The sequence below is a fragment of the Trachypithecus francoisi genome, unplaced genomic scaffold, assembly GCF_009764315.1.
Source record: "Trachypithecus francoisi isolate TF-2019V2 unplaced genomic scaffold, Tfra_2.0 Lachesis_group5, whole genome shotgun sequence".
Classification (NCBI taxonomy): Eukaryota; Metazoa; Chordata; class Mammalia; order Primates; family Cercopithecidae; genus Trachypithecus; species Trachypithecus francoisi.
In genome coordinates this window covers 133,353,495-133,379,455 of record NW_022681470.1, presented here as the reverse complement: position 1 = coordinate 133,379,455, position 25,961 = coordinate 133,353,495, and the positions used below count along the sequence as shown (strand labels likewise).

Below are 25,961 nucleotides of genomic sequence, written 5' to 3'. Positions count from 1 at the left end.
GCTCCTGGGGCATGCAGCGCCGTTCACGGCGTTTCCTCTCGGTGCAGGTACTGAACGACACCTGGGTCTCCTTCCCCTCCTGGTCTGAGGACTCCACCTTCGTCAGCTCCAAGAAGACACCGTACGAGGAGCAACTTCACCGCTGTGAGGACGAGCGCTTCGAGGTGTGTGTGCTGCTGTGGCCGGGCCCCCCGGCACATGCCTGTCCCCCTTCTCCACAGGACATGCGTCCTGATCCTCCTCCACTGCCCCAGTCTCCTTTTAGGAGCAGGGATTGCAGCACATTCCAGCAGCTCCTGGAAGCTTCCTGCTGGGTCTTGCTGGCCTCTGGGCTGGCTACCAGATGGCATTTTTGTTTTCTGTTTAAAAATTTTGTTTGGACTGGGCATGGTGGCACACACCTATAATCCCAGCACTATGGGAGGCTGAGGCAGGTGGATCATTTGAGCTCAGGAGTTTGAGACCAGCCTGGGCAACATGGTGAAACCTCATCTCTACCAAAAATACAAAAATTAGCCAGGCATGGTGGCGGGTGCCTGTAATCCCAGCTACTTGGGAGGCTGAGGCAGGAGAATTGCTTGAGCCAGAAAGGCCGAGGCTGCAGTGAGCCGAGATCGAGCCACTGCACTCCACCCTGGGCAGCAGAGTGAGACCCTGTCTCCTAAAAAAAAATAAAGTTTCTTTAACGTAATTTAAATTTATTTTTATTATTTTTATTTATTTATTTTGCTTGCTCTGTCTCCCAGGCTGAAAGTACAGTGGCACGATCGTGGATTACTGCTGCCTTGACCTCCCAGGGTCAAATGATTCTCCCACCTCAGCCTCCTGAGTAACTGGAACCACAGGTGCACACTACCATGCCCAGGTGGTGGGTTTTTTTTTTAACTTTTTTTGTAGAGATGAGGCCTCACTATGTTCCCCAGGCTGGTCTCTACTCCTGGCCTCAAGCAATCCTCCCACGTTGGCCTCCCAAAGTGCTGAGATTGAAGGAATGAGCCACCATACCTGGCTAATTTTTTTTCCTTTTTTTAGAGACAGGGTCTCTATTGTCTAGGCTAAATTAATTTTTGTAATTAAAATTGTTATTGGCTGGACACTATGGCTTACGCCTGTAATCCCTGCACTTTCGGAGGCTGAGGTGGGAGGACTGCTTGAGGCCAGGAGTTCAAGACCAACCTCGGCAACAAAGCAAGAGCCCATCTATACAAAAAAAAAAATTATTTTATTTTATTTTATTTTATTTATTTTATTTTTTGAGACAGAGTTTCACTCTGTCGCCCAGGCTGGAGTCCAGTGGCGTGATCTAGGCTCACTGCAACCTCCGCCTCCCAGGTTCAAGCGGTTCTCCTGCCTCAGCTTCCTGAGTAGCTGGGATTACAGACACGCCACCATTCCTGGCTAATTTTTGTATTTTTAATAGAGACGGGGTTTCACCATGTTGGTCAGGCTGGTCTCGAACTCCTGACCTTGTGATCTGCCTGCCTCAGCCTCCCAAAGTGCCAAGATTGCAGGCGTGAGCCACCGTACCGGGCCATAAATTTTTTTAATTAGCCAGGCATGGTGGTGCACACCTATATTCCTAGCTACTTGGGAAGCCAAGTTGGGAGGATCGTTTAAGCCCAGGAGGTTGAGGCTGCAGTGAGCTGTGATTGTGCCACAGCACTTCAATCTGGGTGACAGAGCAAGACCCTGTCTCCTACACACATACACACACACACACACACACACCCCCCAAAAATCCTCTGCTCTCTGAGGTCCCAGGCCCCTCCCTGAGGCCTCTTGAGTTCCCCAGTGGCTGACCCCTTCCTGCCTTCCTTTCCATAGTTAGACGTTGTCCTGGAGACAAACTTGGCCACGATCCGCGTGTTGGAAAGCGTGCAGAAGAAGCTTTCTCGGATGGCGCCAGAAGACCAGGAGAAGTTCCGGCTGGACGACTCCCTGGGGGGCACGTCAGAGGTGATCCAGCGCCGTGCCATCTATCGCATCTATGGCGACAAGGCCCCGGAGATCATCGAGAGCCTCAAGAAGAACCCCGTCACCGCTGTCCCTGTTGTCCTGAAAAGGTGCCCTGCAGCATCCCGCCTTCCCTTGCCTTCCCTGCCGCAGGGAGCCCCTGGAAAGCTCATTAGTGCTGTTTGTCAACAGGGGTAATCTCCAGGGGAGGTCTCTGAGGCCTAGGGCTGGCTTCCTGTTTTTCCCAGTCTCCCACTCCTGAGAGGAGAGCACTGTGACCTTCTAGGACTTTCCACCTTGCACATAATCACATCTAGACATCTAAATAACTGCTTTAAGAGTCAGATGCAACCACTACACTGTGGCTTGCATTTTATTTAATGCTGCATCTCGGACACCATCCGGTGCTAGTGAACAGGTATTTATCAAGTGGCCACTTTAAGGCAGGTGCAATGCTTGGCCCTGGGGTTACGCAGCTGAGTGAGGCAGACCCAGTCCCTCTCCTCTTGGGACTCACAGCTGACTGAGGAAGGGACCTGAGTGGTTGAGCTAGCAGCCATGCGGCGAGTGCTGGGTGCCTGAGAGGAGGCGGAGGAACCGGGAAGCCGGCCACATTGGTTGGCTCCATAAGGCCATCACGCCCTTCCTCTGACGTGCATAGAGGCCACTGCACAGACTAGGCTGGGAGCTGGCTGGGCTTGGATCCTGGGCCCTCAGTCAAGTCCCAGAGGAAGACAGGCCAGCCCTGGGATGCTTCAGGGAGGATGCCCTGGCTTGTCCCTGGTGCTGACCCCTCTTCTCCCCGCAGGCTGAAGGCCAAGGAAGAGGAGTGGCGGGAGGCCCAGCAGGGTTTCAACAAGATCTGGCGGGAGCAGTATGAGAAGGCGTACCTCAAGTCCCTCGACCACCAGGCTGTGAACTTCAAGCAGAACGACACCAAGGCCCTGCGCTCCAAGAGCTTGCTCAACGAGATTGAGAGCGTCTACGATGAGGTACAGCCTTCCCTAACCCTGCCGGCTGGCGGAGGTGGGGTCCTGGCTCTCCCGACCGCCAGGTCTGTGCCTCTATTTCCCTGGTGCTTAGGTGGGGTAGTGGCATTGCCCTTTCAGGGCTGTGTCGAGGCGAGGGTTCATGTCTCCGTGATGCCCAGCCTGTGGCCTGCCCTAGGAGAACCAGCATCTCTGCCATTGTCTGTTTGTTTGGAGACAGAGTCTCACCCGCTCTGTCGCCCAGGCTAGAGTGCAGTGGTGCGGTCTCAGCTCACTGTAACCTCCACCTCCCCAGTTCAAGCGATTCTCCTGCCTCAGCCTCCCAGGTAGCTGGGACTATAGGCACGTGCCACCACACCTGGCTAATTTTTGTATTTTTAGTAGAGACGGGTTTCACCGTGTTGGCCAGGCTGGTCTTGAACTCCTGACCTTGTGATCCACCCGCCTCGGCCTCCCAAAGTGCTGGGATTAAGGTGTAAGCCACTGTGCCCGGCCAACTCTGCTGTTGTCTAGAGAAATCTCCGTCCCTCCTGTGGGGCAGTGATGGACTTCAGCTTAGATGGCAGGTGGCAGCAGCCTTCATTTCTTTCTTGCCAACTGTGCCGGGCACCGGTGTTAGCAATGCAGAAGGAGTAATATATCATCTGACCTCACTCCTGAACCTGACTCGGCTGCGGCATTATTCTGATTTTACCAGTGGAGAAACTGAGGCACAAGAGGTTGCATTTGCCTGGGCTGGTCGCAGGGGGCCAGGGCTCTGAGTCAGTGGGTTTGAGGCTTTCAGCTGCATGTCCTGGCTGCAGGCTCACAAGGCCTGAGTTACAGAACCAAGACCAGCGGGGCCCTCAGGTTGCCAGGAACTAGGCCTATTAGTGGCTGTGCATAGGGAGTGCCTGCCTGCAGGATCCTGAAGGGGGAAGCTTGGCAGGGTGCTGGGCATAGTGACAGCCAGCTGTCGGGAAGGTCCTTGAACACTCTGAGGAGGTGGCTGGGGAGGGCACGCTGCTCCCCAGGCAGTGCCCAGATCACGGCACAGGCTGCATTGTCAGCCTGGTGCCCACCTGGGCAGGGGGTGTTGCCTCACCTGATTTGGTATCTTGCTCCTGTCACTGCACAGTGAGCGGTCGCTCCTTTTACAACATAGAAACGGAATCCACAGGAGCCAGGCTGCTGGCCCAAGGCCTCTCCCAGAGCCTTCCCTCCCACCTCCCTCCCTGTGGGCCACCCTCGCCCCAGGCCTACCCACAGCCGCTCTGGCTTCCTCACTCTAGTCCTTGGCGGATCCCCAAGCCCAAGACCCCGCGTAGGTTCTGTGGGTCTGTAGTGTCTGCAAAGTGCAGATGATGAAGTAGCCCTGGAAATCCACCAATGAGACCCCGCGTTCCTGGGTCCCTCCCTGGGGCTGGGGCTGACGAGGCAAGGGGCACCAAGGTGGGCCCCCTGGCCTGACAGATCTCTGCACATGCAGGTCCTTGACGAGTTCCAAAGTCAGACCCCCATTCCGTCACACAGTTTACAAAGCATGGTTACGGGTCACAGACGTGGGGACCGTGCTGCAGAGGGGCTGTAAAGGAATTCTCAGTGTTGATGCCGTAAATGAGACCTGGGGGACTTAGGAAGCGGTCAGAGGGCGGAGGCCACACGGAAGAGCCCGGAACAGGGCTGAGCGTGCAGACTCCTAGGAACCAGCTCAGTGTGCTTGGCCCCACCAGCCTCTACGCTGCCCTGCAGGGGAGGAGGAAGGGAAACCTCAGGCTGCTGGGAGACCTGGTCCTTCCCCTGGGAGCCTGCAGAGGCAGCGTCCACGCTCACCTTCCCCAAGAGCCCCAGTGCGTCTGCCTCCCTGCCTCCCTCCCTGAGGGGTTGAGGCTGCCCAGCAGAGGCACTGGGTGCCAGGACAGTGGTGTGGGAGGCTGGAGGAAGGGGTGATTGTCTTGACGGTGTGAGGGAATGAAAGTCGTGATCTGGATAAAGACCGAGGGGAGGGGTGAGCCTGGGACAGGGTTTTCCAGGGAGTGAGAGCAAATGGGCATGTGCAAAGGCTCTGCACACACAGGAGGGAGCTCGGCGCCCTGAAGCGTCGCAGGAAGGGGCTTGGGGGCCGTGAGGCTGGAGGGGCTATGGAGGGGCACCCCAAGGGCTGGCATCTTCTGAGGGGCAGTGCCTGAGGAGTGTTAGTTGAGGTGACCATGCTCCTGTGGGCCAAATCGCCCTGGACCCAGTGAGGAGAACGGTTGGAGCGGGCTGGTGGGAGCTGGTGGGAGGGCTGGTGACATGACGGTTGTAGCAAGCACGTGCAGGGGCTGGCGGGTGACAGCAGCGGAGGTGGGAACTTGGTGACAATGGGCGTGCAGGGCTTCAGATGTGAGTAGTTGCAGGCCTCCTGGGTAGTAGATGGAGGGCAGCGGCAGAGAGGTCACGGCTCACCCTGTGCCTCCTTGACCTCATCAATAGCGTGGTATGGGCAGCCCCGGTCAAGCTGGAGTCAGGCGCCACCGTTGCTGTCAGTAGGAGGAGGTCAGCCTCAGAGGTTTCTCCATGCTGAGCCACAGGGCCCCGTTCTGTCCTAGAGCTGTGCTGAGCGACAGACCCAGGCTTGACGCTGTCAGACCCCCTGTGAACCCTGCCCCACATCTCAGAATCCTCTCGGCTCCTCCGACTGGGGTCCCGGGATGACTTGGGTCTGCCTTGCTTCTGGAGAGGGGACCAGGGGCACATGGGGCTGCACAGGAGGTTGAGGCAAGCGACCCGGCCCCCAGGCCCTGCCTCTCACCGATGTTGGCCACCCATCCTGCTCTGGGCAGCACTCATCCACCTTGGTGACCCAGTTAACAGCGACTCGTGAACCGGCGTGGGGGGTCCTCTGGTTGGTGGGTGGCTTTCCGTCTCATGGCCGCCCTTTCCCCCACAGCACCAGGAGCAGCACTCGGAGGGCCGCAGTGCCCCCTCTAGCGAGCCACACCTCATCTTCGTGTACGAGGACCGACAGATCCTGGAGGACGCAGCAGCGCTCATCAGCTACTACGTGAAGCGGCAGCCGGCCATCCAGAAGGAGGACCAGGGCACCATCCACCAGCTGCTGCACCAGTTCGTGCCCAGCCTCTTCTTCTCTCAGCAGCTGGACCTGGGCGCCTCCGAGGAGTCAGCCGACGAGGACCGGGACAGCCCCCAGGGGCAGAGCACAGACCCCAGCGAACGGAAGAAGCCGGCGCCAGGACCCCACAGTAGCCCCCCAGAGGAGAAGGGGGCCTTCGGGGATGCCCCGGCCACTGAGCAGCCACCCCCGCCACCCCCACCGCCACACAAGCCTCTGGACGACGTCTACAGCCTCTTCTTTGCCAACAACAACTGGTACTTCTTCCTGCGCCTGCACCAGACCCTGTGCTCCAGGCTGCTGAAGATCTACCGCCAGGCGCAGAAGCAGCTCCTGGAGTATCGGACCGAGAAGGAACGGGAGAAGCTGCTGTGTGAGGGCCGCAGGGAGAAGGGCAGCGACCCCGCCATGGAGCTGCGGCTGAAGCAGCCCAGTAAGGCTCCGAAGCCTGCCGGGAGGCCCCGGGGGGATGCCTGGGGTTTGGGTCGCAGCTCATGATCTGACATGTCCTGTTACTTTTCTTCCTGGCTTTTCATTTTAAGAGAATTCTGTGATTTCAGATGGGAAATTGCAAACAGGAGGTTGCAAGCATAAGACAGAGGTCTCACGTACCCCTCACCCAGGCTGCACCGGCACTGGCACCTGTCCTGGGTGTAGCACCCTCTCCTGACCGGGGAACCTTTGTTTCTCATGGGCCTTCTCGTGGAGCCGTCACGGCCCAGCTCCACAGGGCCCTTTTACTTTGTTTTTTCTTTCTTTCTTTTTTTTTTGAGATGGAGTCTTGCGCTGTTGCACAGGCTGGAGTATAGCGGCGGGATCTCGGCCCACCACAACCTCCACTATCCTGGGTTCAAGTGGTTCTCCTGCCTTAGCCTTCCAAGTAGCTGGGATTACAGCCGCTCGTCACCATGCCCAGCTGATTTTTTGTATTTCTTTTTTGAAATGGAGTCTTGCTCTGTCGTCCAGGCTGGAGTGCAGTGGTGTGATCTCACTGCAGCCTCTGCCTCCCAGGTTCAAGCAATTCTCTGCCTCAGCCTCTGGGTAGCTGGGATTACAGGCGCCCGCCACCATGTCCGGCTAATTTTTTTTGTATTTTTAGCGGAGATGGGGTTTCACTATCTTGGCCTGGCTGGTCTTAAACTTGTGATCCACCTGCCTCGGGCTCCCAAAGTGATGGGATTACAGGCGTGAGGCACCATGCCCGGCCCAATTTTTTGTATTTTTAATACAGACAGGGTTTCACCATGGTAGCCAACCTGGGCTCAAACTCTTGAACTCAGGTGATCCGGCTGCCTCGGCCTCCCAAAGCGCTGGGATTACAGGCACGGGCCACCATGCCTGGCTCCACAGCACTCTCTGTGCCATCCCCGGGTTGCTGGCCAGATTAGGCAGCCTCAGGGAGGGTGGCAGTGAACGCCAGCTACTTCGCTTTCCTGGTGATTCCCAGATTTGCCCCAGGGGTGGTGGGCGAGGGCTGCTGGGCCCCACGGGGCATTTGTTGGGGCTCTGTGGTGCCAGAGCTTGGCCTGCGTGGCTTTGCGCACTCCAGGAGTAATATGGATGAAGCTGTGTGTCTCCACAGGTGAAGTGGAGCTGGAGGAGTACTACCCAGCCTTCCTGGACATGGTGCGGAGCCTGCTGGAGGGCAGCATCGACCCCACACAGTACGAGGACACCCTGCGCGAGATGTTCACCATCCACGCCTACGTGGGCTTCACCATGGACAAGCTGGTGCAGAACATCGCGCGGCAGGTGAGCCGGGCCGGGGCAGCGCCGTCCCTGAGGACGCTGAAAATGGCCCTGCTGCCATTTCACTCCCACCTGGGAAGGGGGCCCGTGGTCGGCACAGCAAACCTATCCTGTTTTTTCTTAATCGAGGCAAAATTTGCATAACGTGAAATTACCCATTTTGATGTTCAGTTTGGTAACATTTAGTACATTCACAATATTGTGCAACCACCACCTCTGTCTAGTTTCAGAACATTTCGTCTTTCCAAAAGGAGACCCCACCCCATCAGCAGCCACTCCCCATTCCCCTGCCCCGAGCCGCTGACATCCAGTCATCTGCTTTGTGCCTCTGGATTTCCCTCGTGCTTCATTCCTTTTTATGGCTCTGTAGTATTCAGTTGCATGGGTAGCTACATTTCGTTTCTCCATCTCGGCTGTGGCTGCCTTACGGAGATTGTGAGCACTACTGCTCTGAGTATTTGTGTACAGGTTTTTGTTCTGAGTTCCTGTTGACAAACCTTTCTTGAGGAGAAATTGACAACATGGAAAAAACTTTAACCCACTTATCCTGGGGGAGGGTGGGAGCAGTGGTGTTCATCCGCGTTGGTTTTAGTAGCAGCAAAAACCCGGCCCCCGCTGAATGTCAACGCAAGGAAACCGGTCACGTAAACATCAACAGCAGACGTCCCAGACGGGCTGGGTGTGGTTCCAGGACATGGGTCCTGCTTGTTTCTGCCAGAATCATTGTTCATGGTGACCTCCGTTTCCTGGTCACCCAGTAAGGCTGTTCATCATAAAGTGGGAAAAAAGCTGGAAAATAAATAATGCCATTACTCTCCCACCCAGACACAGTCACAAGCAGCATTTCAGACAGGATGTTTCCTTCCAGGTTTTAAAGACTGCTTGATGAAAGTAAAATACACACGCAGAAAAGTCCCCAAATTTGAAGGGGACAGATGGGTGGGCTTTCATCCAAAGAACCCCTGCCCCTGTGTCCCCACCCAGCCACCTGCCACCCACGGACACTCACAACCCTGATTTCTTCTTCTTCTTCTTTTTTTTTGTTTGAGACAGAGTTTTGCTCTTGTCACCCAGGCTGGAGTACAATAGCATGATCTCAGCTCACAGCAACCTCTGCCTCCTGGTTTCAAGCAATGCTCCTGCCTCAGCCTCTTAAGTAGCTGGGATTCCAGGTGCTTACCACCACACCCGGCTAATTTTTGTATTTTTAGTAGAGGAGGGGTTTAACCATGTTGGCCAGGCTGGTCTTGAACTCCTGACCTCAGGTGATCCGCCTGCCTCTGCCTCCCAAAGTGCTGGGATTGCAGGTGTGAGCCACTGCACCCGGCATCACAACCCTGATTTCTACACAGAGGTAGAGGTAGATCCCTGGTCTTGAGCCATGTGTTAACAGAAGCACACAGTGCCCGGCTGCATCCTGGGAGTGTCATTCTGTGAGATTCCTGTGTTGAGATCAACCAGCCAAGGATTCCCAGGAACGACCCCCACTGCGTCCACCTGTCTCCTGAGGACAGGCACGGGTGGTGCCCCGTGGGTGTGTGTCGTGGCCGTCCATGTCCATTTCTGCTGCTGCCCTTGGGATAAGGCAGAGAGAGGTGTGTCCTACTGATGGAAACGTTCGGTTTCCTGGGTCACTGCTATCAGTGCTGTGCCAGGCCGCACTCCGTGTCCTCCCTGGGGCTTAGGGGCGTCTCTCCATCAGCTGGGAGCTGTTCGAAGCTCGGTGGGCTCACATTGAATTTCCCTGATGGTCATGTGTGTGGTTGGGGCCTCGTCCTTTCATGGCCGTTGGGATGTCTTTTCTCTTGGAAAGCTGTCCGCGGTGTTCGTGCCTGTTTCCGTCGAGTCTGCCTTGTTGGTGACTGGGAGGATTTCTACATCTGGCCACAAGGACTTAGTGAAACCCACAGCTGCGTTCCGACACCTTCACTTCAGCCTCCTCCACTTTCCCTCTGTGTGCCTGAAACAGGTCCCTGCCCATCACCATCTACAGCAGTGACCGCTCCCCGGGTGAGGGAGACACGCATGGGGCAGCCTGGAGAGAGGACACCCAGGGCCCAGCGCACGGTGTTAGGGCAGCGATGAGGGGGATGCCAGGGGGCTGGCAATCTGCCCTCCCAGGCCGGGCACCCCTTATGGGCCATGGCTTTGGGGACAGCAGGCTTGCTTGTGGTACCAGGAGATTGGACCAGATGGTTTATGGAAAGCACTGATTAATGCTTTAAAAGAATCTCCCGCTTCCATAAACATCTCCTCTAGAACCTGTTAAAAACAAAGCAATGAAAATGGGCTGTCTGGCTGGAGCCGTAGTCAGAGCCTCATGCTGCCCTGCTGTCCTGGCTGTGGCCTCACCAAACCCCACCTGTAGCTCACTGGGCCAGGTGCTCACTGCAGGCCCCTCCATGCTGTTTGTAACCTGCCTCGAGGCCATGTCTGGACTCTGCCTCCCTTTATCTTAAAAATTAGCATTGCTGTTTTTTAGCAGTAGCAGTAGGCATTCAGTGGGCACCTGCTGTGTGCCAGGTGCTGTCTGAAACCTGTGCGTGTCCAGGTGGCATTGTATCCATTCACCAAAGCTGCACACGGAACCCCCAGGGAGTGGGGTCCCCTGACCAGGGCCTGGGCTGTGCAGGCGGGTGTTTCACACCAGCCTTGTCTGCCCCACAACGCCTGCTGTTTCCATTCCTTCCTTCTTCAGTGCAAAGGTGAAAGGAGTAGCAGTGTATTCACATGCAAGCATTTAGGGGAAAGGAACAGCCTGCACTCACGCCACCTTCCACTCATTCCTGGGTTTGCTTTGGAACGTTTTTTTTCAGTGTCTTTTCTATGTGTTTCTGACATGCACACAGGGTTTGCTGATCTGGCTTGGTCTGATCTGGCCTGGTCTGTTTTGTTCAGGTCTGGTCTGGTCTAGTTTTGGTCTGGTCTGGCCTGGTCTGGTCTAGTTTTGGTCTGACCTGGTCTGGCCTGGTCTGGTCTGGTTTTAGTATGGTCTGGTCTGATCTGGTCTGGTCTGGTTTGGTTGGGTTTTGGTTTGGTCTGGTTTGGTCTGGTCTGATGTTGGTTTGGTTTGGTTTTGGTCTGATTTGGTCTGGTCTCATCTGGTCTGGTCTGGTTTGGTTTTGATTTGGTCTGATTTGGTCTGATCTGGTCTGGTTTGGTTTGGTTTTGGTTTGGTCTGGTCTGATCTGGTCTGGTTTGGTTTGGTTTTGGTTTGGTCTGGTCTGATTTTTCTCTGGTTTGGTTTGGTTTGGTTTTGGTTTGGTCTGATTTGGTCTGGTCTGGTTTGGTCTGGCCTGGTCTGGTTTTGGTCTGGTCTGATCTGGTCTGGTCTGGTTTGGTTTTGATTTGGTCTGGTCTGGTCTGCTTTGGTTTGGTTTTGGTTTGGTGTGGTCTGGTTTTGGTCTGGTCTGGTCTGGTTTTGATCTGGTCTGGTCTGGTCTGGTTTGGTCTGGTCTGGCTTGGTCTGGTTTGATCTGGTCTGGTCTGTTTTGGTTTGGTCTGGTCTGGCTTGGTCTGGTTTGGTCTGGTCTGGTCTGGTCTGGTCTGGTATGGTTTTGGTCTGGTCTGCCCTGGCCTGCACACAGCCTGTCAGGCTGGTCTTCATCCCTGTGTCATGCAGTCTCCATCCTGACTTGTTTCTGGCCTTTGCCAACGTCCTCTGTGGGTGAGATGGGGGCTCCTGCAGGGGGCAGGGTGGCCGCACCACCTGCTTTCCTCCCGCCAGTTGCACCACCTCGTGAGCGACGACGTCTGCCTGAAGGTGGTAGAGCTCTACCTGAATGAGAAGAAGCGGGGTGCTGCCGGTGGGAACCTGTCCTCCCGCTGCGTCCGCGCCGCCAGGGAGACCAGCTACCAGTGGAAGGCCGAGCGCTGCATGGCCGACGAGAACTGCTTCAAGGTGAGAGGAGGCCTGGGGCTGGGAACAAGCCGGGAGGCCCGGCCACTCACTCAGCTCCGGACCCGGTCCTGGGTGGACCCTGGTTCAGCGGCTGGGACGTCGGCCCTGCTGCAGAGCCCATGAGGTACCATTGACCTGCAGGAAGCGTCAGGGCTTTGGAAGGGTGGCAAAGGCGGGTGGCAGGTGGCCTTGCGAGCCTGCGCTGTGCCAGCTGGGCTGTCCCAGCAGTTGAGGTTGTCGGCGTCCCTGCTCCCCAGGTGATGTTCCTGCAGCGCAAGGGGCAGGTGATCATGACCATCGAGCTCCTGGACACCGAGGAGGCCCAGACGGAGGACCCTGTGGAGGTCCAGGTGAGGCCCTGGCCCCAGTCCGTGCCATGCACACCAGGGAGCGCCTGAGGGCAGCAGCATGTGGCTCCCACCAGCCAAGCGCAGGCTGCGCAGCATCCAGAGATCCTCCCTCTGCAGGCAGCAGGCTCTCCTTGAGGCCTGGTGGGTGGGGTTGCCTCCCTCCCTGCTCCCCCCCACTCTCTTCTGTGCCCCCTCTCCAAAGAGCAGAGCACTCCTCCTGAGCCAGCAGGTGCGTCCCAGGGCAGGAGGGGAGCCAGGCCACCTCTCCCTGGCCCCTGACTCCCATGCAGGGCATCCCTGTGGCTGACCTGTGCACCTCCTGTGTCAGGGCTGCATCCTGATCCTAATCCCCAGCAGAGGAGCCACCTGGCCCCAGCTCCCAGTCACGATTTTTGTGGGGACAGATGTTTCCTGCTCACCTCCTGCATCCTGGTGACAGTGAAGCATTGACCCGTGTGCGTCCCCAGGGTGGTCACTGGGGCCTGCAGCTCCCGGCACCTGCCGGCGGGTCCAGTGTGTGTGCACATTACTCAGCTGGCCAACTCCATTCATTTCCTGGGGCTGCCACCGCAGTGACCACAAACCACATGACTTCAAACAACAGAAGTCTATTCCCTCAACGTCCTGGGGGTCAGCAGGTCCACAGCCACAGTGTGGGCCAGGCCATGCTCCCGCCAAAGGTTCTGGGACAGATCCTTCCTGCTCTTCCAGCTTCTGGGGGCTTCTGGCACCCCTCACTGTGGCCTGTTTGTGGGAGTCCCACTGTCTCTGGGTCCTCTGTTGAGAGCTATAGTCTGGGGGGGTCTCTGTCAGGGATCGGAGTCCTCCGCAGCGGCGCTCCTCATGCTCTGGGAATAGGGGGCACAGAAGCCCTGTGAGCTCCTGAACTCAGGGTCTAGAGTGAGAGTGGCCATGGCCCTGCTGTGGGGGCGTCACGGGCTGTGTCTCTCCCTGTCTTCAGCACCTGGCTCGGTACGTGGAGCAGTATGTCGGGACCGAGGGCGCATCCAGCTCACCCACCGAGGGCTTCCTCCTGAAACCCGTGTTCCTGCAGAGGTGAGAGGCCCTGAGATGCATGCCCCGTTCCTTCCTGTGGGCCCAGGGAGTGTCCCCTTTGTCCTGACGGGGGCTGGACCATGGCACATTCTCTGGCTGGGAGCACTTAGTAGGCACCTGCTGTGTGCTGAGGTGGGCCCTGCCCTTTTGAGGCTTGTGGTTTGCAGAGGAGGGATTAGTAACCCCAGGACGGTGAGGGGTACGAGGAGAGGGGCCAACCCCACAATGTGACAGTGGGCAGAAGAGTGGATGCCCGGCCTGAAGGGAGACGCTGCCAGAGCTGGTGGGGCCAGGCCAGAGGTGGGCGGCTGTGGCAGGACCCTGGACCAACTCCGGTTGGGCTAGGATGGCGCCTCTGGGACCAGCGGAGGCCGCTGGTGGTGTTCGGATCTGGAGGCGTTTCTCGTTGTTTCCATTTGCTTTTCTGTGGGCCCCTGGGAGGTAGCACATCTTCGGGTGGTCCCAGGCCTGGGGGCTTCCCAGCCCGCAGATCCTCCTCCCACGACGCCGAGAGCGAGCCAGAGTCCATTCCACCTCCTCTCGCCCCCAGGAACCTCAAGAAGTTCCGCCGCCGGTGGCAGAGCGAGCAGGCGCGGGCCCTGCGCGGTGAGGCCAGGAGCTCCTGGAAGCGGCTGGTGGGCGTGGAGAGTGCCTGCGACGTGGACTGCCGCTTCAAGCTCAGCACCCACAAGATGGTGTTCATCGTGAACTCCGAGGACTACATGTACCGTCGCGGAACCCTCTGCCGGGCCAAGCAGGTGCCAGGGGAGGCCTGGGCTGCCCCTACACCCCCCTCCTCACCCCAAGTTCTGGGGCCCTGAGGGTCCAGCCCTCAGCCGCCCTGACACCGGCCTCTCCAACAGGTGCAGCCCCTGGTCCTGCTCCGCCACCACCAGCACTTTGAGGAGTGGCACAGCCGCTGGCTGGAGGACAACGTGACAGTGGAGGCGGCCAGCCTGGTGCAGGACTGGCTGATGGGTGAGGAGGACGAGGACATGGTACCCTGCAAGACGCTATGTGAGACGGTGCACGTGCACGGCCTGCCCGTGACCCGCTACCGCGTGCAGTACAGCCGCCGCCCGGCCTCACCCTGACGTGCCCTCGGCCTTGGTTGCGTCAGGGCCGTTTTCTTGAACGACCTGAGAGGCATCTCCCAGCCCCTCTGCTGCCGGACAGCGCACTCCAGGGCAGGACGCCGCTCCCGGTCTCCTGTGGGCCTGCCGTGTGCCAAACCTGAGCTACCTGCACCCGAGCCCTGGGGCTCAGCCCCACCACAGGGGCGGGTGGACGTGCTGGCCGAGGAGCAAGCAATCACGTTTGCGTCCCCGTCCGTCACATGTGCCAAATCCCTGGCAGGCGGGTAGCCCCTGCCCTATGTTCTTACCGTGTCTTGGAAAAGTCACAGGTGACAGCCCTCCTGAGGCCTGCACTTCGGAGGGGGTCCATGTCCAAGAGACCCTGACAAGGAAGGAGTTGAGCCCTGGGTAGGCTTGCTTGAAAAGTGAGTCCTTCCAGAATATTCTCAGAGCTGCCAGAAATGTCACCTGAGGGTTTGGGCATCAGCTCTGCCCGGCTGGTGTTCAGGCCCTCAGTCACTTTGGAAGTGAGAAGAACCCTTTAGCCAAACCTTTGGGATCCCACTTTGAAGTCAAGACCTGGAGCAGGTGGGCAGTGCCTCGGGAGACCCCACTCTGGATAAAAGACACCCAACCCCAACTCCAGCAGCTGGACTCTGGGCCCACAAGGGGAGGGACCCCAGCCAGCGTTCCCGCAGAAGTGTTCCCGCAGAGCTGGCACCACCCCGCTGTGGGGCGGCGGGCCCAGTCGTGTTCATGCAGTGGGTACCCTAGGTGTATGTGTATACACGCACAGATATTTCTTCTTTTCGCTCTTAGTGGTTGTTATTTCTGCAGCAGCCAAGTCCCGCAGCTCCCTGGGGCTGAGATCTCCCTCTGTGGAACTCTGAGAGCTGCCCTGACAGTCCCACCCACTGCCCAAGGAGCCCCATCCGCCTGCCTACCCCGGGACCCACACAGCCACTCCAGGGATCGCTATTATCCTTTTGTGAGGGGCTGAGGCAACTGTCCCATGAAGGCATCCAAGGCTTTCAGTGCCAAGAATCCCAAGTGACTGGGGTGGGGATCGGTTCTCCAGGCCTCTCTCCCCCCCACTGGGAGAGCCCCTGGCCCTGGCCCCTGTGCACCAGTGGGCCCAGAATAACCGCCACCCTTGCCGTCCTGCAACAGCTGGACTCCAGTTTCCAGGAAGTGGAGATGCGTTTCTAGAAGTTCCCTGTGGAACCTGGAGGCTCCGGACGCCTTTGACTCCAGGCTGGGCGATTCCGAGGCTGACCCGTCCTCCTGGGATCCCCGCCCCCACTCCCCAGGTGTCACGCAGGCACTTCGTATGCGTACTGGTTTTCTAAGAAGGGAACTTGCCATCAGGATTCCTGCACCAGGCTCACGGTCGTCTCGGGCAGAGCCACGTGGGCGCTGGGTGCAGCCGGAGACCCTGCCGAGCCCCTCCTTTCGGTATTCCCATCCCCGCATGCTTCTAGGGAGCGCCTCTTTTCCGTTCTTGAGGAATTTCTGTTCTGGGGCTTGTCCTTCCTTTGCAGCTGTTTTGAATGTAGTTTTCCTTTTCTATTTATTTGCACATTAAAGTTAAAAATTGAATATTGACATCATGCCATGAGGTTATGTTGGTCTCTTCCTGCGAGAGCCTTGCTCACTTCCTGCCACCAGGTCAGTGGGCGGGACCCATGGGAGCAAGGGGTGGCTCCCACCCGGGCCCAGGGGAGTTGAAGCCCACCTCGAACCAAGATCATCTCACACCCTGCACCTGCACCACCACGACATGGGAGTGTCTTCTAGAATATTCTTTCCCAGCTCCATATGCACATTTAGTGGGAATTAGAAGGGTCTCCTTCACCCGAGTATCTCATGCAGAACCCAATTTAAAGATCGTGGTGTTTTCTCTTTTTTTTTTTTTTTTTTTTTTTTTTGAGACGGAGTCTTGCTCTGCCTCCCAGGCTGGAGTGCAGTGGCCGGATCTCAGCTCACTGCAAGCTCCGCCTCCTGGGTTCACGCCATTCTCCTGCCTCAGCCTCCCGAGTAGCTGGGACTACAGGCGCCCGCCTCATCGCCCGGCTAGTTTTTTGTATTTTTTAGTAGAGACGGGGTTTCACCGTAGTAGCCAGGATGGTCTCGATCTCCTGACCTCGTGATCCGCCCGTCTCGGCCTCCCAAAGTGCTGGGATTACAGGCTTGAGCCACCGATCGTGGTGTTTTCTCTAAGCTTCCCATGCCCAACCTGTCCATCTAGGCCTGCGCCTGTCCACCGGCCCCACACGACTACCCTCCATACTCCCTGGGGCCCACCCACCTCCTGGCTTTCACCATCATGTTCTCCTCATCTCCTGCCCTGTGTCTGTGTCCCAGGCCCCACACCTGCCTCCGGATAGCAGAAGCCCCCAGCTCTACTATGCCCCCTGGCTGACATGCCTAGAGGGTTCCGAGGCAGAAGTGGCCAGCCCCTCCCCTTCAGTATGGGCGCCTCCATCCTCTGCAGGGACTGTCCTCAACCTCCCTGAGGGGCCATAGCTGCCTCCCAAGGACCCATGTGCTCCCTGCACACCCGAGCTTCCCTGGCAGTTCTGACCCCCACCAGAGGGTCAGGGCTCCCGGGGAGTGTGGCAAGCCAGACTGGAGGCTGCCCTGTGTGCTTCTGCCTCAGTTCCACAGCTGGGGATGCCCAGGGTCCTCTCTGGGCCCCCAGACTGGCTTTCCTTGGTCAGAAGTGCTGCAGGGACTGGAAAAGGCTGTGCTTGTACCAGGAGAGCGAACAAAGAGCAGATCTCCAAGGTGGCCCCACCCTGAGGGGTCCACTGCCCTCAAGTAGGCAGGGCCTGTGACCTTGACAAGGTGATATGACATGAGATGAGAGGGGTCCCTCGCTGGCCCTGAAGATGTCTCCACTGTGCTGGGGAGGGGACCCCATGGCAAGGGACAGAGAGTGGCCTCCAAGAGCCAAGTGGGACCTCAGAGCCATCACTACCACCAGGACCCAAATTCTGCCCAAGTCCACCTGAGCCCAGAAAAGGCCCCCGAGCAGCAGATAAGGACACAGCCCAGCTGACACCTTGATCTCTGCCTCATTTGACCCTGAACCAAGGGCCCAACCTGCCAGGCCGGACCCCTGACCCACGGAGAGGCGACGTCATAGAGGTGTGTGGCTGTGAGCCATGTTCATTACCCGGAGATGGAACAGCAGCGTTCATAAAGCCGCTGTATGTCCAGCACTTCCCCTCCCACCTCCTTCAAGTATGTGGAGGTGGCTGAGGGTCTCAGGAACCCCTACTGAGGGGGGAAATTAAAGAAAAAATTAAAAAGAGAATTAATCTTTCCTGTATTAGGCTGACTTGTCCCAGAGGCAGCAACGGGCACAGCCCAGACCGAGGAAAAGTCTTAATAATACTAAGAAGCCAAGACACAAAGGAATGTGCTCTGGAGCCTCTCCCAGCACTCCCTCAACAGGGAGAAGAAAAAAAGGTTTTCCTTTGTTTTAGGGTATGAGTTTATAGATTCCTGTTCTCTGTAACTAGTGACTTCAAGTATTCTATCTAAGCAGTGAAGGTCATAAACCATGTGAGCAGGCCTGAGATATAGCCACCTGTGTGCCACAGTGATGGCCGTGGAATAAGCCATGCTAGGCACTAGGGCAAACCTAGATAATGGCCATCTGGGTTGCATAGCAAGAGTCATGTGTAATCCTGAGTTATGAACCTGTTACAATTTGAGGAACTGTCTTTGTCCTGCCTCTGTATCCCTGCTTTCACACCACTGTAAGCCTGCTTGAAGCTAACCCACCCCGTTTTTAAAGTGCGTGTAAAAGTCAGGTGCTGTCTTTATTCTAGGCCCAGTTTTTATTTTATTTATTTTTTTTGAGATGGAGTCTCGCTCTGTCGCCCAGGCTGGAGTGCAGTGGTGCAATCTTGGCTCACTGCAAGCTCCACCTCCCGCGTTCACGCCATTCTCCTGCCTCAGCCTCCCGAGTAGCTGGGACTACAGGCACCCGCCACTGCACCTGGCTGATTTTTTTTTTTTTTTTTGTATTTTCAGTAGAGACGGGGTTTCACTGTGTTAATCAGGATGGTCTCGATCTCCTGACCTCATGATCCGTCTGCCTCGACCTGTAATCCCAAAGTGCTGGGATTACAGGCGTGACCCACTGCGCCCGTCCTCTAGGCCCAGTTTTTAGATGTTGAGTCTGGTGGGTCTGAGTGCACTCAATAAAGATCCTCCTGTATACACCCCAAGGTCTCTCTTTTCCTCCTGTTTCTACAACACCACATGTGATGCTGACAGAGGGCGCTGGGACAGGGGCTTCCAGTGGGGCCCCAGGAGCATTTATTCTGTTGCTACTGAGGTGTTTGTCTCACTGGCTTTTGCAACATAGAACCAGTGCTTCCTGCCTGATGTTGTCACTTGCTGAGAATGAGGCCGACTACTCCAAACAGCAAACTGAATACCATCTAGCAATTGTGTTCCTTTGTATTTGCCCAAAGGAACTGGAAACTTGGGTCCACACAAAAACCTGCACACAGATATCTGCAGCCATATTCACCAGCACGCAAACTCTCCCTCTCTCCCTTCGCCCTCCCCTAAAACTAAAAGGAATGTCAACTGCCGTTTTTCTGTGACCAGCAGACCTTATCTATGCTCCCAATTCCAATTCCTTGTGAACATACTTTGTAAAGTCCTGTGAGATCCTGTCTCTTGCCATGCCGCTGCAAGGTCATAAAGTAACCAAAACCCAAGTTACAATTCCAGTTTTCCTCAAAATCTAAGACATTTCTACTAAATATACAAAATTAGCCAGGCATGGTGGCGGGCACCTGTAATCCTAGCTGCTCAGGAGGCTGAAGGAGGAGAATCGCTTGAATCCAGGAAGCAGAGGTTGCAGTGAGCCAAAATAGCACCATTGCACCTTCAGCCTGGGCAACAAGAGGGAACCTCCATCTCTAAATAAATAAACAAATAAATAAATAAATAAATTTTGGCCGGGCGTGGTGGCTCATGCCAGTAATCCTAGCACTTCGAGAGGTTGAGGCGGGTGGATCACCTGAGGTCAGGAGTTTGAGACCAGCCTGGACAACATGATGAAACCCCGCCTCTACTAAAAATACAAAAAAATTAGCCAGGCATAGTGGCAGGCACCTGTAATCCCAGCTGCTGGGGAGGCTGAGGCAGGAGAATTGCTCAAATCCAGGAAGCAGAGGTTGCAGTGAGCTGAGATTGCACCATTGCACTGCAGCCTGGGCGACAGATCGAGACTCCGTCTTAAGAAAAAAAAAAAAAAAAAAAGTTTTTATGGAAAGTAACACAGTGTACAGAAAATTCCAGCAGTACAAGACAGACACATGGTTTCCTCTCCTCCAAAGCTGTTGCGCCCAGCATCCTCTGGGAAGTACCTGGGCCATCCGGGTACAGCTTGTGCCTGACGGGGCAATGTCATCATCACCTTTGCTTGCTGGGGTTCCCCCGACAGCCCATGCTGCCACCGTGTTGTTCCCGGGAAGGGGCTGTTGGCGGGCACCTCCCTGCTCTGCGCTGCTGTGTGGATATCCTCCCAAGGACGTCTTCCTGTGTGTGTGTCTGGCAGAAATTCCTAGACATGGAACCCTTGAGTGTAAGGGCATGTGCGTCACTTTTTTTTTTTTTTTTGAGACAGAGGTTCACTCTCATTGTCCAGGCTGGAGTGCAGTGGCGCAATCTCGACTCACTGCAACCTCCGCCTCCCATGTTCAAGTGATTCTCCTGCCTCAACCTCCTGAGTAGCTGGGATTACAGGCATGTGCCACCACACCTGGCTAATTTCGTATATTTACTAGAGATGGGGTTTCTCCATGTTGGTCAGGCTGGTCTCGAACTCCTGACCTCAGGTGATCTGCCCCCCTTTAGCCTCCCAAATGCTGGGATTATAGGTGTGAGCCACTGCACCTGGGTTTTTTTTTTTTTTTTTTGAGTCGGAGTCTCACTCTGTTTCTCAGGCTGGAGTGCCAGTGGTGTGATCTCAGCTCACTGCAACCTCTGCGTCCTGGGTTCAAGCAATTCTCCTGCCTCAGCCTCCTGAGGAGCTAGGACTACAGGCGTGTGCCACCATGCCTGGCTAATTTTTGTATTTTTAGTAGAGACAGGTTTTCACCATGTTGGCCAGGATGGTCTCGATCTCTTGAACTCGTGATCCGCCCACCTCGGCCTCCCAAACTGCTAGGATTACAGGCGTGAGCCATTGTGCCCGGCCGTGCATCACTATTTTGATGCATCATCTCCAAACCACCCTGCCCCAGCATGGCCGAACTGCCGGCGTGTCCAGCCTCCCTGCACAGCTTCCCGCTCAGCTCACAGGGAAGACAATGGAGGGGGGAGCCCAGGCGTGGGTTTCCCATGTGCGGAAGGTGTCCTCAGACACCTCTTTCCCCAAGTCATTGACGTGAAGCTGATTTTGTCATCGGTGGCTGTGGAAACTGCCCAGAAACAGGAGCAAGGTCTCTGAGACCCTGCCCCGGCTAGACCTTCTCTGGGCTTCGGTGTCTCCTCCTAGAGCTGGGCGTTGACTCTGTCCAGGACTCTGCTCAGTCACTTCCTGGCTGGTCCCCAAGTGCTCAAGTGCATGATGAGATTAGGGCTTCCCCAGGCAGGAAACGGCCACATTGGACCCCTCCCTCCCCAATCCCTAGTTCCTTTTATCTTCCCCAACCTTCATGGCCCCTAACTAGGCCCTCCTGCTCCCAGAACCCCCCAACCCCTATCCCCCATCCCCTGTAGCCCAGCCCTGAGCACACTGAGGCCAGAACCACCCATACTGGACTCCCCCAGGGCATGACAGGTTGAGGCCTCTCTGAGGCAGGGAGGGACATTGAGGGACCTTGTGCAGGAGAGGAAAGGGGTACCCCCTGAGCTTCAGTTTCTTCATCTGCACAATGAGCCCCCATCTGATGGTGCCCAGGAGTGGGGATGTGCTGGGGTTAGAGAAGGGAGGCCACCCTGGAGGCTGGCTCAGGGACCCTCCAACCTGATCACCTCACTCAGGGTCCCCTGTCACTGCACCTGGGGCCCCAGGCTGTGGTGGGCCAGGACAGGAGCAGAGGTGCTTCAAGAACCAAGGCTAGGGCCAGGCACAGTGGCTCATGCCTGTAATTCCAACACTGGGAGACCGAGGCAGATGGATTGCCTGAGGTCAGGAGTTCGAGACTAACCTGGCCAACATGGTGAAACCCCATCTCTACTAAAAATACAAAAATTAGCTGGGCGTGGTGGTACGCGCCTATAGTCCCAGCTACATGGGAGGCTGAGGCAGGAGCATCGCTTGAACCCAGGAGGCACAGTTTGCAGTGAGCCTAGATCGAGCCACTGCACTCTAAGCTGGGTGACAGAGCCAGACTCATCAAAAAAAAAAAAAAAAAAGGAAAACAACAAAAAAACAAGGATGGGGCTGGGTCCAGTGGCCCATGCTTGTCATCTCAGCACTTTGGGAGGCCGAGGTGGACAGATCACCTGAGGTCAGGAGTTCGAGACCAGCCTGGCCAACACGGCAAAACCCCGTCTCTAATAAAAATACAAAAGTTAGCTGGGCTTGGTGGCAGACGCCTGTAGTCCCTGCTACTCAGGAGGCTGAGGTGGGAGAATTGCTTGAACCCACGAGGTGGAGGTTACAGTGAGCCAAGATTCTGCCACTGCACTCCAGCCTGCGTGACAGAGCAAGACTCGTCAAAAAAACAAAAAAACAAAAAAACCCCAAGGATGGGCACCACCCAGAGGGTAATAGCGAGGGTCCCCTCAGAACCCCAGAGCAGCACGAGCCCAGCGTCAGGGACTCTGGCTGAACCTCGAGAGCGCTTCAGCTATCCTCGGCTGACCACACACTCACAAGGCACCCCTGTATAAGGGCCTTGCTTCGCTCTTGCCCAGGGAACACACGGGCAGCTGTAAGGGAGACAGCCATGCCGGGGACAGCACCTGCCAAGGACGGGGGGCACTTCAGGGTGTGTGGCTCACCTGCTGTGACCTCTGACCCAGGGAAGGTGTGTGGCTCGCCTGCTGTGACCTCTGACCTCTGACCCAGGGAAGGTGTGTGGCTCGCCTGCTGTGACCTCTGACCTCTGACCCAGGGAAGGTGTGTGGCTTGCCTGCTGTGACCTCTGACCTCTGACCCAGGGAAGCAGAACAGGGCTTTTTTTTTTTTTTTTTTTTTTGAGACGGAGTTTCACTCTTGTTGCCCAGGCTGGAGTGCAATGGCACGATCTCGGCTCACTGCAACCGCCGTCTCCCTACTTCAAGCAATTCTCCTGCCTCAGCCTCCAGAGTAGCTGGGATTACAGGCATATGCCACCAGGCCCGGCTAATTTCGCATTTTTAGTGGAGATGAGGTTTCTCCATGTTGGTCAGGCTGGTCTCAAACTCCCAACCTCAGGTGATTTGCCTGCCTTGGCCTCCCAAAGTGCTGGGATGAGGCGTGAGCCACCGCGCCCGGCCTAGCAGGGCTCTTCTATTCCTGCTCACCAGAGATAGGAAGTGGGGGCGTGACTTCAGGAAGGGCCCAGAGCCCTTGATGGGCGTGGGGATTGGGGTGAGGACAGGGCTGTCATGAGAACAGTGGCTACAGATGTGACCAGCTGGTAGGAAGTGGCCACTTGAGTCACAGATGCTTCCTGGGCTGGCCAGGGACTGGGGGTGCTGGCTATAGCTGGGACCCCTTTTACATCTTGCTAGCCTGGCACCTGGGTGCTTGGGAGGTGCCACAGCTGGACACAGCAAGCTGGGGCACCCTGGCCTCCATAACCCACACTCCAGTCCTCCCACGGGCTGGCTGGCGAGCGGCCCTGGTGAGTCTGCAGGGGCAGGGGCAGCCTTCCCGGTTTATCTCCCCTGGCATGATCTGCTCATCCACCCAGGCTCCAGAAGCTAGGGCTCAGGGTCCAGCGAGGCAGAAAGCCTAAGGCCACAGCCCAAAGCAGCCTGAGTGCAGTCATGTGGGGGCGACTGCTCCTGTGGCCCCTGGTGCTGGGGTTCAGCCTGTCTGGCGGCACCCAGACCCCCAGCGTCTATGACGAGGGTGGGAGCACCGGAGGCGGCGATGGTGAGTGCTCCTGGACTTGGGGTGCAGAGATGGGCTTACACAAGTGATGGAGTTGGGGGCCCGGAGCTGGGGAGGGGGAGGCTGGGAAGTTGGGGCTTCAGCCCAGCCCACCCTGCATCCTGTCCCTGACCCCACAGGGCTGGGCTATTCCCTTGAGTGTCATGTCCAGCTGTTTCCCACCAGGGCAGATCCCAGGCTCTGAGCACCTCCCTCCCTGCTGCTGCTTGTCACCCGCCGAGGCAGGGCTGACCAACATCCCCTCTCTCCCACAGACAGTACGCCCTCAATCCTGCCGGCCCCCCGCGGCTACCCAGGCCAAGTCTGTGCTAATGACAGTGACATCCTAGAGCTCCCGGACAGCTCACGGGCACTGCTTCTGGGCTGGGTGCCTACCAGGCTGGTGCCCGCCCTCTATGGGCTGGTCCTGGCGGTGGGGCTGCCGGCCAATGGGCTAGCCCTGTGGGTACTGGCCACACAGGCACCTCGACTGCCCTCCACCATGCTACTGATGAACCTGGCAGCCGCTGACCTCCTGCTGGCCCTGGCGCTGCCCCCGCGGGTTGCCTACCACCTGCGTGGCCAGCGCTGGCCCTTTGGGGAGGCCGCCTGCCGCCTGGCCACGGCCGCACTCTACGGCCACATGTATGGCTCCGTGCTGCTGCTGGCTGCTATCAGCCTGGACCGCTACCTGGCCCTGGTGCACCCACTGCGGGCCCGCACCCTGCGTGGCCGGCGCCTGGCGCTTGGACTCTGCGTGGCTGCCTGGCTCATGGCAGCCGCCCTGGCACTGCCCCTGACACTGCAGCGGCAGACCTTCAGGCTGGCGCGCTCCGATCACGTGCTCTGCCATGATGTGCTGCCCCTGGATGCACAGGCCTCCCACTGGCAACCGGCCTTCACCTGCCTGGCGCTGCTGGGCTGTTTCCTGCCCCTGCTGGCCATGCTGTTGTGCTACGGGGCCACCCTGCGCACGCTGGCGGCCAGCGGCCGGCGCTATGGCCACGCGCTGAGGCTGACCGCGGTGGTGCTGGCCTCCGCCGTGGCCTTCTTCGTGCCCAGCAACCTGCTGCTGCTGCTGCATTACTCGGACCCAAGCCCCAGCGCCTGGGGCAACCTCTACGGCACCTACGTGCCTAGCCTGGCACTGAGTACCCTCAACAGCTGCGTGGATCCCTTTGTCTACTACTACGTGTCGGCTGAGTTCAGGGACAAGGTGCGGGTGGGGCTCTTCCGACGGTCGCCAGGGAACACCGTGGCCTCCAAGGCCTCTGTGGAAGGGGGCAGCCAGGGCATGGGCACCCACTCCTCTTTGCTCCAGTGACGCAAAGTGGGGAAGGCCATACTGGGTCGACCAGAGTCCCTTCCCCTACTTCATGTCCTTCTCGGGACCTCAGAATGTGACTTTATTTGGAAATAGGGTCATTACAACTGTCACTAGTGGAGGTCACTTTGGAGAAGGGTGGGCCTTACATCCAGTGTGGGTGGTGTCCTCATAAGATAAGAAGCCAGGCCTGGTGGCTCACGCCTGAAATCCCAGCACTTTGGGGGCCAAGGCGGATGGATCACTTCAGCCCAGGGGTTCAACACCAGCCTGAGCAACATGGTAAAACTCTCTCTCTACCAAAAATATGAAAATTAGCTGGGCGTGGTGGCGGGTGCCTGTAATCCTAGCTACTCAGGAGGCTGAGGCAGGAGGATCACTTGAACCTGGGAGGCAGAGGTTGCAGTGAGCCGAGAATGCACCACTGGACTCCAACCTGCGTGACAGAGTGAGACGCTGTCTCTAAATTAATCAATTTAATTCAATTTTTAAAAGACGAAAAGAGATGGCCAGGTGTGGTGCCTCACGCCTATAATCTCAGCATTCTGGGAGGCCAAGATGTGAGGACTGCTTGAGGCCAGGAGTTTGGGACCAGCCTGGGCAACACAGAGGGATCCCAACTCTACAAAAAAAAAAAATTTTTTTTTTAAACAAACCAGGCATTGTGGCATGCAGACGTCTATAGTCCCAGCCACTCAAGAGGCACAGGCGGGAGGATCACTTGAGCCTGGGAGGTTGTGGTCGCTGTCAGCTATGATTGTACCACTGCACTCCAGCCTGGGCAACAGAGCAAGACCTTGTCTCAAAAATAAACAAACTAAAATTAAAAAAAGAAGATGAGAGACAGCTGGGTGCAGTGGCTCACACCTGCAATCCCAGCACTTTGGGAGGCCGAGTTGGGCAGATCACCTGAGGCCAGGAGTTCAAGACCAGCCTGGCCAACATTGGGAAACCCCATCTCTAACAAAAATACAAAAATTAGCCAGGCATGGTGGTGGGCACCTGTAGTCCCAGCTACTGGGGAGGCTGAGGCAGGAGACTCACTTGAACCTGGGAGGCAGAGGTTGTGGTCAGCTGAGATGGTACCACTGCACTCCAGCCTGGGCAAAAGAGCGACTCTGTCCGTGCCCCCCCACCCCCCCGCCAAAAAAAAAAAAGAAGAGAAGAGGACACAGAGACACACAGAGAAGAAAGCCACGTGGCGACAGAGCCAGAGATGGGAGTGGTGCGGACGGACACAAACTAAGGGATGCCAAGACGCCAAGTGCAGCCAGCAGCCACCAGCAGCCATGAGACAGGCCTGGGACAAGCTCTCCCTCACAGCTTCCGGAGGGAACCAGCCCTGCGCCACCTTGACCTTGGACTCTGGCCTGCAGAACTGTGAAATAATAAACTCCCGTTGTTTTAA

The 25,961-nt window shown here is 57.0% G+C and overlaps 2 protein-coding genes across 3 annotated transcripts in view; both read left to right on the top strand.

The window, feature by feature from the left end:
- Positions 1 to 15,778, top strand: part of SIN3B (SIN3 transcription regulator family member B) — a 50,311-nt gene extending 34,533 nt beyond the window's left edge. For both annotated transcript variants that reach the window (XM_033200169.1, XM_033200168.1), the window contains 10 exons: positions 48 to 164; positions 1,825 to 2,063; positions 2,762 to 2,945; positions 5,854 to 6,469; positions 7,619 to 7,788; positions 11,513 to 11,686; positions 11,944 to 12,036; positions 12,998 to 13,092; positions 13,643 to 13,850; positions 13,956 to 15,778. In XM_033200169.1, coding sequence (XP_033056060.1) covers positions 48 to 164; positions 1,825 to 2,063; positions 2,762 to 2,945; positions 5,854 to 6,469; positions 7,619 to 7,788; positions 11,513 to 11,686; positions 11,944 to 12,036; positions 12,998 to 13,092; positions 13,643 to 13,850; positions 13,956 to 14,186 — 2,127 coding nt within the window. In that variant the 3' untranslated portion in view covers positions 14,187 to 15,778. The remainder of the gene's footprint in view (positions 1 to 47; positions 165 to 1,824; positions 2,064 to 2,761; positions 2,946 to 5,853; positions 6,470 to 7,618; positions 7,789 to 11,512; positions 11,687 to 11,943; positions 12,037 to 12,997; positions 13,093 to 13,642; positions 13,851 to 13,955) is intronic.
- A 7,154-nt stretch (positions 15,779 to 22,932) lies between these two features.
- On the top strand, positions 22,933 to 25,961 carry F2RL3 (F2R like thrombin or trypsin receptor 3). The gene is made up of 2 exons (XM_033196484.1): positions 22,933 to 23,232; positions 23,505 to 25,961. Exons 1-2 carry the CDS (start codon positions 23,124 to 23,126, stop codon positions 24,551 to 24,553), a joined length of 1,158 nt encoding a protein of 385 aa, XP_033052375.1. The 5' UTR covers positions 22,933 to 23,123; the 3' UTR covers positions 24,554 to 25,961.